The following is a 13,019-nucleotide window of genomic DNA, read 5'->3' on the forward strand; positions in this document are numbered from 1 at the left end:
CATGACACGCTTCCTTTTTAGTGATGTCATGCCCCTATACTTAAAGGCATTTTGCAACACAAAAGGCCCCTACTTTCTAGGCATCCTTGAAATTAGTGCTAGGTACAATTATAGGTTTGGACTTCAGATCAGAACCCTGCCTTTGTTGGTAGGGAGGTCATTTGGGAAGCAGCAGATATTCTGGGCTGAATATTCCTGGTCTCATGATGGTGGGCCTCAGAAGAGCATAAGTGGCATTGGGGGTGGTGGAGAAGGGGGGGCTGGTAAAATAGGGAGAGTCGAGTTGGGATGTCTCCCCATTCCTGCTGCGGAGGAACTTTCCCAGGGCAGACAGGGACTATGATCGGCTGCACAGAGGGAGGTACCCAATTAGGTGTGATTTTATGGGCTTGTCAGTAAGGGAAGGGCTAGCCATTCTGGAAGTGGCGTCCCTGTGGCAGGCTGGAGTTCACTAAGGCTCCATGACCCAAAGAAGGGGCAGGAAAGGCTGCAGCCACAGCCAAAATGATTCCCTCGGAGGGCTTCCCCTTCCACACCAAGGGGCCTAATGTCTTCACCCCCTAGAAATTTTAATTTGGATGCACACCTCACAGAGTGCCTCCATTTTGAGGTACCTGCCCAGCCCCCAACCTGCCTCGCCTGGTGGGCTTACAGAGAATTCAGAGCTGCTGATTGGATCAGCAGCATTGGGAGTCCACCGAGATCCTTAATTGAGCCTTGAGCGTGGAGACGGGGAGTTAGGAGGCCACCTCTGTCAATCTGGCTGCCGGCACATGAGGGTTCAGGACCTCCTTCTGGTTCAGATGTTGGGGGTCCCGAAGCTCACGGTAAAATCCGGCCCTGAGTCCGGTATTAAATATGATGCAGGAATTTGCATTAGACAGTGTGTTGTGTTTGGTATGTGACATGTAGATTGTGGCAAAGCTTTCCTCATTATATAACTAGCAAACGAGGGGCAATGAAGTTAAGCTAAAAATACAATTCATTGAACCATTTAGAGGCCAGAGCATGCAAGTAAATTGTGACGGTTGACATAGCAAAATCGTATGAGAAATGTTGACGACAATTTACAATAGTAATTGTTGAGAGATAAGCAAATGTTGAAAGGATACAACATGGAACATACTGCGAACTATCTTCTCTGTTGTGGGTTTTCACCACAAGAGGGCATAATCTTAAAATTAGAGCTGGGCCATTTTGGTGTGAAATCAGGAAGAGAAGCACTTTGTCAAATAAAAAGTGGTGGAAGCCTCCGAAAAGGCTGTGGACGATTGGTCAGTTGGAGGCACGGAGGGATTTGAACAGGAAGAACTTTACAACTGAGGTCAACATTTTCAGTATCAAGTAATATCAGGAGATATGGAGCAAAGGCGGGTAAATGGAGTGCGTGCAGGCACAGATTAAGCATTATTTGATCAAATGGCATCACAGGCTCGAGGAGCTGAATGATCCATTCCTGTTCCTCTATTCAATTTAATTATTAAAACACCTCGTAACTTAACTTTCTTTGAAATGCGCCCAAACTTTTCAAGCGTTTCCTCACAGCTGTAGCCCTTTATCCTTCCGTATTGTTTTGATGAATATTTTCCCATGCCTTTTTTATGACCTGGACATCTCTTCCAAAGTACCGTGCCCTAAACTAATTGTAGCTGGTGCAAGAGGGAGGACAAGTGCTTGCGGAACCCAGTAATATGAGCGGCTGGAGGCATAAGGGAAGAACATAAAAGGGGCTTGTGAGGGGAGCTTACAACATAGGTTCCAGGTGGAAGAGTTTTGGAGACTTGCTAGACCATGGTGCACTGTGAATGAGGTATTTTTGACTAGTGAGAGACGAGGAACTGCCAAGCAGCAAAGAAATGGTGGTGTCCATTTACACAAGTCACTGAAGGTTGGTGGACAGACATGAAAAGCAATTAAAGATGCCAATCAACTGTATACCACTGTATACTACAGTGGGACCAATAAGCAGGAGTTTCTCCTGACTGGATTCGTAGGGGCCCTTTGATACTGTACCAGCAGCTACTGAAGCCATTCATCAAACCTTCATTGACAGCAAAAGCAAGCATGAAAACCCAAGCCACTATCCCAAACCCATACTCCAGTCCCGTTCAATCGCTGCCTCAGGAAAAGAATGGGGAGCCCGAGATCCAACAGCTCGTGAGGCAGTGCTGGAGGTTGTAGCATTCCCTTATATTTGTTTTGTTTCCATTCCCCATCTTCCACCAGTTTTCTTTCCTTCTCAAAGTGCTGACGCTTACCTGGGAGAGTTCCACAGGAGCAGGGAGATCTCCAAGCTACATGTGCGCCTAGGTTGTAAATGTTGTTGAGCTGTTTGGCTGTGGGAACAGCGCAGAATAAAGAATAAGTGCTTAGCAGCATCTGTCATTGGCTAGCAATCCAGGAAAAGGAGCCCTGGCTCAGTTTTCCTTCTCCGCTCCCCCCACTCCAGCCCAGGGAGTCAATTGCAATCCCTCCCTACTCTGCTCCAGCTGAGGTAATCCAGCTAAAAACACGATGCAAGCTGCAACATTCCTGTACAGCTTATTAGCACAGCACATCATGCATTTATCCATTAGACCATCTGGGTAGCTCTACCAAATGGTTTTAAGCCGATTGAAATGTTTTGCCAGGTGGTTTTGCACTCAGGCAGTTGTGACATTTGAAGGAAGCGAGAAATTAAACCATCTACGGTTTCTGCAAGATGTCACTTTATGTTCTGAGGGATCTGTCTAATCCCAGGCACAGGAGACCAGGTGGCAGATGATGTGCTTTATTCTATTCGCAGTCAAAACACAATGATGGCGCTGGAAGGTCGAGGCAGCGTTGTTTCCTCAACTCTGGTGGGTTTTAGTCATCAAACATCAGTTTGACTGGAACAAATAGCTTGTGGGATCTTGAGAAAGATCAGGATTAATGGAAGCAGCTTTCTCTGTGTATGGAAAATCCCATAACAGCAAAGAGTATTTGTAATACTTTCTTTTGGACAATCCATTACATCTCTCGTGCAATATAGTGTGGATAGAGCAAACAAACTCCTAATGTAAAAGTTAGGTCACACTGAGAGCAGGGCATTATGCCTTGGATTGGTGGTTTAAGTAAAAACAATTCCCTATCTCTCTATTTTTAGGAATTATTTCACAAAACATTATCTTCGTTTCTCTTGCTTTGGTCGTTTGCCCAGCTCCTGCTCAGCACCCTCCATTCTACCCCTTTACCTGTATGTTTTGTTATTCTTCATCCTCATCTCCCCACTTGCCCCTACTCTCCAATCCTCACCCCATCTTCATCTCCATCTGCTGAGATGCACCCTGACTAACATGCCAATGATTTTCATATGTGAGTAAGTCATTGAAGAAACGCAGGCACATCCCCCTCCCTTCCAAAATGCTACAGACAAGCTATACTTTTAATTGAATTAGTGGAGCAGGCATGAAGGGCTGAATGGCCTACTCCTGTTCCTAATCTATCACAGAATCACAGAATTGGTACAGGGCAGAAGGGGGCCATTCGGCCCATCGTGTCCACACCAGCTCTCTGAGACTCAGTGCCATTTTGCTGCCTTTTCTCTGTAACCCTGCACATTGTTTCTATTTAAATAATCATCTAATGCCCTCTTGAATGCCTCGATTGAACCTGCCTCCATCACACTTCCAGGCAGTGTATTCCAGACCCAAACAACTCATTGTGTGAAAAAGTTGTTTCTTACATCACATTTGCGTCTTTTGCAAATCACTTTAAATCTCCCAATCTCGATCCTTTTATAAGTGGGAACAGTTTCCCCCTATCTACCCTGTCCAATCCCCTCATGATTTTGAACACCTCTATCAATTCTCCTCTTAGCCTTCTCCTCTCCAAGGAGAACAGTCCCAACTTCTCCAATCTATCTTTGTAACTCAAGTTTCTCATCCCTGGAACCATTTTTGTAAACCTCTTCTGCGCTCTCTCCAAAGCGTTCACATCCTTCCTAAACTGTGGCACCCAGAATTGTACACAATACTCCAGCTGAGGTCCAACTAGCTTCCTATACAAGTTCAGCATTAACCTCCTTGCTCTTGTACTCTACGCCCCTAATAATAAAGCCCAGGATACTGTATGCTTTATTAACTGCTCTCTCCACCTGTCCTGCTGCCTTTACTGACTTATGCACTTATAGACCCAGGTCCCTCTGCTCCTGCATACCCTTTAGAGCTGGACCTCTTATTTTATATCGTCTCTCCATGTTCTTCTGATCAAAATTAACCATCTCACATTTCTCTGCATTGAACTTCATCTGCCACCTATCTGCCCACTCCACCAACTTATCCACGTCTGTGAAATAAAATGCAATAAATTCTTTTCAGGGCAGTGAGAAGGACACATGTCCCTGAGTCAGGAGACAAAAAAAAATATGAACAGCCAGCATTCCCATATCTGGTCACCATAATGACTATTAAAAAGTGCATCTGTGTGGATTCCGAGCGAGGGAGGTGCAGCCTAGGTTGCATTACTCTTCACTGTTGAATATCCAGTTCCATTTTGAAAGTTAATTTTGAATCTGTTTCCAGCACACTTTCAGGGAGACTCCACATCACAAGTTGCCCTGTTAAATAATGCTCTCCTCATCTCCCCTCTTTGAGACATTTTTCGTTTGCCAAAAGTGGTATAAGAATGCTGATTGATCAATGGAAGCTTGATATGAAATTGCTATGTAGAATCACAGTCTTAGCGCAAAAGGATGTAGCGCAGCCCATCATACCTGTGATGGCCCTTTGTAATTAGACCCATTTAGCATTTCAATGTTAGAATCTGGCATAAAATAATATATTCCACGAAAATCTTTCCAAGATTTGATCAGTAACTAGAGACATTTCAGTGATGTGGACTTTTTTTGTTCCTTTCCTCCCTTGGTAGATGGACTGTCGAATGTGGAAGGGGCCCACAACGACTGTTTGCAAGCCAGCGAGACCTGCATCAATGACCCTAAATGTAGCCCCAAGTACAGGACGTTCCGCCAATGCATGGCAGGCAGCAGTGCCGCTCCGCTCGGGCCTGGAGCCAAGAACCAGTGCATGAGTGCGGTCATGTCACTTCTGTCCAGCCCCCTGCACAACTGCAAGTGCAAGCGAGGCATGAAGAAAGAGAAAAACTGCCTGGGGATCTACTGGAGCCTGCATCAGAGCATGACGCAAGGTTAGTCCTTCCAACCTTTCTTTCTTGGCTGTGCACAGTGACACTCCAAGTCCTGGCCAGAACAGAAACGGACAGGTAATTCCTCCGCCAATCACACCTGGAGACCCACACTGCTGTAAGTGACTGGGATTGACTTTCCATACATAATGTATGTGATGCAACTATCCTCCATTCACTGCATTTTGCATTTTTCTGGGGTTCCTGTAGTTCCAGTCAAGTTTAATTGTAGTCAGTGGAGATTTCTCTTAAATATTGTTAACTGGACACTAGACTATGCCCTGAGGGAGGAAGCACATTGTAGCAATCACTCACAATCTAAGCTGTTCTCTTCTGTTATTCATGGGTGGAATGGTCCAGAGGATCTGGAAATAAACGCGACTGGTTATTACGACACCAATTGGAGTGTTTATTCAAACACTGTGAGTTTCCCAGCTCTGTCATGCCATCAGAGGGAGACGGAAAAAGTGTATGCAAAGGCTTCTTGATCAAAAAAATTAGGAAGGCAAGATGTAAACAGAAAATGAAGCCCCTCACGGGTAAAGGCCTGGGAGTAAGCTCTTAAGCTGTCCCCTGGTGAGGTTTGCCAACATTCTGTTAATGGAGAAACTCAGCAGGTCTGGCAACATCTGTGGAGAGAGAAACAGAGCTAATGGTTCAAGTCTGCATGACTTCTTCAGAGCTCTGAAGCTCCAGCTCTGAAGAAGAGTCATACGGACTCGAAACATTAACTCTGTTTTCTCTCGACAGATGCTGATAGACCTGCAGAGTTTTTTCCAGCATTTTCTGTTTTTATTTCAAATTTCCAGCATCCGCAGTATTTGGCTTTTATTCTGTTAATGGAGATTAATTTCCAGGACATTGATGCAAGCAAACCAAGGGGGAAAACCATAGGGGCATTTAGAAAATTGATTTTATCTTTTCATTTTCTTTAAACATTTTTGTTTCTAAGTTTGAAGAATGTAGACAATGCGAAAAAGGTTGACCAACAGTCAAAATTCATCCAATCAGGTCATAAAGAGTCTAATCGCTTTCTAATTAGTCGGTGATGTGGATGAGGGTGGATGTGTTGGGCACCCCATGGCAGGAGCACGGGGCAGGCCAGTTAAAGGTGGGAGGTCTCGTGATGGAACCACCAGAAATCTATCCGACCAGAGTTGGCAACGCTACACGCAGCGTAGAGACGCATAGAATGAGGGGGAAAGAAACAACGCCACAATTTCAGTTCAAGTTTTTAAAACTTTTTGCAACTCTGAAAATCTAAAATAAAAACAGAAAATGCTGAAAATACAGGGCAGCTCAGTCAGCATCTGTAAAGAAAGGTTAATGTTAGGGGTGTAAGACATTGAGGTGGGTTTTGTATTTGAAACATTAATCATGCCTGCTGCATATTTTAATTTAAGGTCTTTTCTTTGTTTGTTGAAGATATTTCAGCTTTGTGCTCAAAGGGAATGATAGCATAGTGGAACTGCTGCTGGACAAGTAATTAAAAGCCTGTACTAATGTGCCAGGCACATGGGTTCAAGTCTCATGGTGGCAACTAGTGGAATCTCAATTCAATTAATTAATAAATTGCTGAGAGAAGGGAGGTGTTTTGCCAAAGCTTTTCATCTTGTACTCATCAGGACAAATGCAAGAATGCTAAATTTCAAACGATTGGAGTAACTTATACTACAGGAGAAAAGGGGTGCTGATTGATTGGTAAGTTGACTCTGATTGGCCGAGGAATATCCATGGAGCAAACACTGGAGAATTATAGACTCCTCAAACCTCTGGGTAATTCAAAAAAGGCACAAGGCTTGAACATGTTCCTTTTGTTTGCAGAGAATGGGTCCCTGTGTATGAATGTATGTCACATCTAGCAAGCATAAATGAGCCATGCTGACTTCAACTGATGATCTTAAACTGGTTGTTAGTGTAGCTATTAGCACATTCAGGATTGTTCAACAGGTGCTGCCCAATCGCAGAATCACATCGAGCAGCAGACGTCTTGTTTTGGGTTTTGCAAGCGCTGGTCGGTTCATTATGGCCTGTACTCTGCCTATTATGAACAGCCAAAGCAATGTCTTGTTTGATTCAATCAGCCAATCGTTTGGACATACAGCCGGTGCAATTCTGTTAGATGTGATTCCGCAGGGTGGCAACACTTGCTGAACAATCGTGAGTGCGCGACTAGGTACACTAGCAACCAATTTAAGATAGTCAGTTGAGCTCATAATGTGGCTGGTTTATGCTTGCTAGAAGTGACATACAGTCTTACTCAGGGACCCGTTCAATGTATCTGTATGTTGCTCTTATAATGTTCAAGCTTTGCATCTCTTTTGAATTACCCAGAGGCTTGGGGAACTTATAGTTCCCTGCTGCTTTCTCCATGGCAATGCCTCAGCCAATGGAGTTGACTTGCCAACCAATCTGCACCCTTTTCTCCTGTACTATAAATTGTTGTGATCGTTTGAAATCTGGCATTCTTGTGTTTGTCCTGATGAGTACATGATGAAAAGCTTCGGCAACATGCCTATCTTTTCAGCAATATTCAAGTTCTGCACTGCCAAACAACTGTTAATTAATAAATATAGGATAAAAAGCTCAGTCTCAGTAATTGTGACCACGAAACACTAGATTGTCAAAAAAACCTATCCGGTTCACTAATGCCCATTAGGGAAGGCAGCCTGCTGTCCTTAGTTGGTTTGACCGACATGTGACTCCAGACCCACAGAAATGTCTCTCTGAAATGGCCCAGCAAGATGGTCAGTTGTATCAAATTGTGTCAGAAAAGTCATTGCGCACCATTTGGCATCAACGTTAAGCACCGGAAATAATAATGGCATACCCATCCCTGTTGACCCTGCAAGGTCTTCCTCACTAATATCTGGGGGGGTTGCACCAAAATTAGGAGAACGTTCCCACAGACTAATCAAGCAACAGCCTGACATAGTCATACTCATGGAATCATACCTAACAGATCATGTCCCAGACACCAACATTACCATCTCTGGCTCTGTCCTGTTCCACAGGCAGCACAGATCCAGTAGAGGTGGCGGCACAGTGGTACACAGTCGGGAGGGAATTGCCCTGGGAGTCCTCAACATCGACTCCGGACCCCATGAAGCCTCATGGCATCAGGTCAAACATGGAGAAGATAACCTTCCGGTGATCAGCACTTACCGCACTGGTGCCTGCCACCCGCAGCAGCTCCGCCCCCCCACCCCCACCCACCCGCTCAGCTGATGAATCAGGACTCCTCCATATTGAATACAACTTGAAGGAAGCGCTGAGGGTAGCAATGCACTTGGAGTGGGGTCTTCAATAGTGGGAGCACTACAGCTGACAGAGCTGGCTAAGTCCTGAAGGACAGTATCTGCTCGATTGGGTTTGCGGCAGCTGATGAAAGTAACAACAAGAGGGAAAAACCGGCTAGACCTCATCCTCACAATCTACCTGTGGCAGATTGTTTTTCTTTCAAACATATACTTCATTTATAAATTTGTAAAAGTACATTACATACTGTTCAAATTTGACATTACGTAAAGTGCCATACAGTTCAATTTTTTTTCAAGACTGTGTATGTCATTCACTACACTTAAAATGTAAATGTAACAAGTAATTTTATGTCAAACCTTCTCTGGTGCATATAGTTTATATGGGTTCCAGCCCATGAGGGCTGGAATGAGGGCCTTAGACTGTGGCCTTTTCCAATTGAACCTCTGCAGTGGTTCTGAGCTTTAGTGCACCCCTCTGTAGATAACCCTGGATCTTGCAGTGCGCTAGTTTGCAACACTCGGTTGTGGACAGCTCCTTGTACTGCAAGACCAACAAGTTTCAGACAGAATAAAGAGCACCTTTCACTGAGTTGATGGACCTCCAACAGCAGGTTTGTCTTGGTGTGAATCCCTGGGAACAGCCCATGGAGCAGAGTCTTGCACAAGGGATCTGCTCAAGATGAACCTTGACTAAAAACCCTGCATCCCATTCCAGGCTTGTTTTGCAAAGCACACTGTTGGGCGACAGTCTATTCCCCATCACAGCCACTTTACGATGGCATTGAGACTCAGGATCTGACAGCAAAGGCACTTCTCACCACCTGTCAAGTTAAATATTGGTACATGTTTGAAAGTTCTCTTGATGAGACCTTCTGCCAAATGACAGCCTGCTTGGGGACTCTTCCAACGGGATCCTCCATTTCCTTTATCCACGGGTGCTTGAGGACATTACCTGAGTGCCAGGGTGGTCAGGGTGTTTTTCTACACAAAATTCTGCACAAAGGACAGGTGGTGTAGCATGGTCCAAGTGAATGGCGCATTCTGAGGCCAGACTCATCTTTTGCAATACCAGGCACAGTTGGAAGCTCAGCACTTAACAGTTACTGTTTGTGTACTGAGGGTCTACACACAGCTTGATGCAGCCACACACAAAGGTAGCCTTCAGGATGAGGGTGACATTGGACACATTTCTCCACCCTAGCCCCCACTTTATCTAGACAACTATATGTGGCGTTCTTATGGACATGCTCCATTTTTGATTGGAGTAGAGGCCAGATCTGCGCCACATAGAGTAACACCAAAAGCACCTCGCACCTGATTATCAGGATATGTTTTGTATACTCTCACAGAATGTGTGCATTGCTGGCTAGGCCAGCACTTATTGCCCATTCCTAATTGCCCTTGAGTAGAGGGTGGCAATCTGGCCTTTTGAACCGCTGCAGTCCATGTGGTGTAGATACACCCATAGTGCTGTTAGGAAGGGAGTTCCAGGATTTTGACCCAGTGACAGTGATGGAATGGCGATATATTTCCAAGTCCGGGTGATGTGTGACTTGAAGGGAACCTGCAGGTTGTGATGTCCCCATGCATCTACTGCCCTTGTTCTTCTAGGTGGTAGAAGCAATCCATGTCTGAATGCAGCAAGACCTGAACAATATCCAGGCTTGGGCTGACAAGCAGCAAGTAACATTTGCGCCACACAAGTGTAAGGCAATGGCCATCTCCAACAAAAAAGAATCCAACCATTGCCCTTTGACATTCCATGGCATTACCATCACTGAATCCCCCATTATCAACATCAGCATCCTGGGGGTTACCATTGACCAGAAAAAGAACAGGCTAGCCAAATAAATACTGTGTCTATAAGAACATGTCAGAGGCTGGGAATAGTGTGATGAGTAACTCACCTCCTGACTCCCCAAAGCCTGTCCACCATCTACAAGGCACAAGTCAGGAGTCTGATGGAACATTCTCCACTGGCCTGAATGAGTGCAGCTCCAACAACACTCAAGAAGCTTGACATCATCCAGGGCAAAGCAGCCCTGATTGGCACCACATTCACAAATATTCACTCCGTCCACCACAACCGCCTAGTGGCAGCAGTGTGTACCCCATCTACAAGGTACACTGCAGGAACTCACCAAGGCTCCTTCAACAGCACAACTACTACCATTCAGAAGGACAAGGGTGGCAGACACTGTCAGATAGTCTAACCTGACAGTGAAAGGGGCAAAGGATTGGTCGGCCCAGTTCCCAAAGAACATGGCTCACTCTTTCTGCTATTTACTTGGGGTCCACCAGTTTACCTTTTGCAGATGCATCTGTCCATGTCAGCATTGATGGGAATGACCACACCTGATCCTTGTGGAGGCTAAGTTCCAACTCCACACTGAGAACACTCGCCACTCCATCGTGTTGTGTGGTATTTCCACCGTGCTAAATGGGATAGATTCAGAACAGATCTGGGAGCCCAAAACTGGGCATACGTGGGCCATCAGCAGCAGCAGAATTGTATTCAACCACAGTGGAAGCAGCATGCAATAGACAGAAATACAAACAGAAAATGCTGGAAAACTCAACAGATCTGGCAGCATCCGTAGAGAAAGAATTAACGTTTCATGTCCATATGACTCTTCTTCAGAACATGAGTCATACGGACTCGAAACATTAACTGTTTCTCTCTGCACAGATGCTGGCAGACCTGCTGAGTTTTTCCAGCATTTTCTGTTTTTATTTCGGATTTCCGGCATCTGCAGTATTTTGCTTTTAATTCATGCAATAGACAGAACTAAGCGATCCCACAACCAATAGATCAGATCTAAGCTCTGCAGTCCTGCCACAGTCAGTCATGAATGGTGGCCAACAATGAAGCAACTAACTAGAGGAGGAGGCTCCACAAATATCTCCATCCTTAATGATGGGGAGCCCAGCACATCAGTGCAAAAGTTAAGACAAGCATTTGCAACTGTCCTCAGCCAAAAGTGCCGAGTGGATGATCCATCTCGGCCTTTCCTCGTTCGGTCTAGAGTATCACAGTTCCCAGTCTTTAATAATTTAATTCCTTCCACTTAATGTTAATAAATGGCTGAAAACACTGGATACAACAAAGACTGTGGGCCCTAAAAAATCCCAACAGTAACACTGAAGACTTGTGCTCCAGAAGTAGCTGCACCCTTCGCTAAGCTGTCCCAGTACAGCTACAACAATGACATCTACCCAACAATGTGAAAATTTGCACAGGTATGTCCTGTACACAAAAAATAAGACAAATCCAATCTGGCCAATTACTGCTCCATCAGTCTACACTCGATCATCAGCAAAGTGATGGTATCCTTGACAGTGCTGTCAAGCAGCACTTCCTCAGCAATAACTTGCACACTGATGCTCAGTTTGGGTTCTGCCAGGGCCACTCAGCTTCTGACTTCATTGCAGCTTTGGTCCAAACATGGACAAAAGAGCTGAAATCCCAAGGTGAGGTGAGAGTGACTGCTCTTGACATCAAGGCCCCATTTGACCGAGTGTGGCATCAAAGAGCCCTAGCAAAACTAGAGTCAATGGGAATCGGGGGAAAACTCTCCACTGATTGGAGTCATACCTAGCACAAAGAAAGATGGTTATGGTTGTTGGCAGTCAATCATCTCAGTCCTGGGTCATCACTGCAAGAGTTCCTCAGGGTAGTGTCCTAGGTCCAACCATTTTCAGCTACTTCATCAATGGCCTTCTTTCCATCATAAAGTCAGAAGTGGGGATGTTCGCTGATGATTGCACAATGTTCAGCACCATTCGCAACTCCTCAGATACAAAACAGTCCATGCACATATGCAGAAAGACCTGGATAATATCCAGGCTTGGGCTGACAAGTGGCAAGTAACATTTGCGCCACACAAGGGCCAGGCAATGACCATCTCTAAAAAGAGAGAATCTAACCATCTCCCCTTGACATTCAATGGCATTACCTTCGCTGAAGCCCCCACTATCAACATCCTGGGGGTTAACATTGACCAGAAACTGAACTGAACTAGCCATAGAAATACTGTGGCTACAAGAGCAGGTCAGAGTCTGGGAATTCTGCATAGAGTAACTCGCCTCTTGACTCCCCAAAGCCTGTCCACCATCTACAAGGCACAAATCAGGACTGTGATGGAATACTCTCCACTTGCCTGAGTAAGTGAAGCTCCCACAATACTCAAGAATCTTGACACCATCCAGGACAAAGCATCCTGCTTGAATGGCACTCCATCCACCACCTTCAACATCCACTTCCTCCACCATCGGCGCACAGTGGCAGCAGTGTGTACAATCTACAAGATGCACTGCAGGCAACTCACCAAGGCTCCATGTTGTGACACAGCAGTTGGTAAAGGCTGAGTTATTTAAAATTCCTGAGGAATCTTTAAACAACTGTCATAACCTATATTTTCAATTGGTGTTTGAGATGCAACTCTGAATTCAGAAATGAAACCACCAAGCCTCCAGAGGTTTTTTTTATATAAATTAAATTAAACATTTATTAATTATACAAGGTAGTAAACACATATGCATATACAAATTATTGCCATAATAACTATTAAACAAATCTTCAATTAATTACTC

General features: G+C 45.0%; 1 protein-coding gene across 1 annotated transcript in view; it reads left to right on the forward strand.

Annotated features, from left to right (window-relative positions):
• gfra4a (GDNF family receptor alpha 4a) overlaps positions 1-13,019 on the forward strand; it is a 163,094-nt gene that overhangs the window by 67,045 nt on the left and 83,030 nt on the right. Inside the window, exons 2-3 of the mRNA XM_041183680.1 lie at positions 2,740-2,840; positions 4,842-5,169. Coding sequence (XP_041039614.1) covers positions 2,740-2,840; positions 4,842-5,169 — 429 coding nt within the window. The remainder of the gene's footprint in view (positions 1-2,739; positions 2,841-4,841; positions 5,170-13,019) is intronic.

This window comes from Carcharodon carcharias, chromosome 1 (assembly GCF_017639515.1).
Source record: "Carcharodon carcharias isolate sCarCar2 chromosome 1, sCarCar2.pri, whole genome shotgun sequence".
Classification (NCBI taxonomy): Eukaryota; Metazoa; Chordata; class Chondrichthyes; order Lamniformes; family Lamnidae; genus Carcharodon; species Carcharodon carcharias.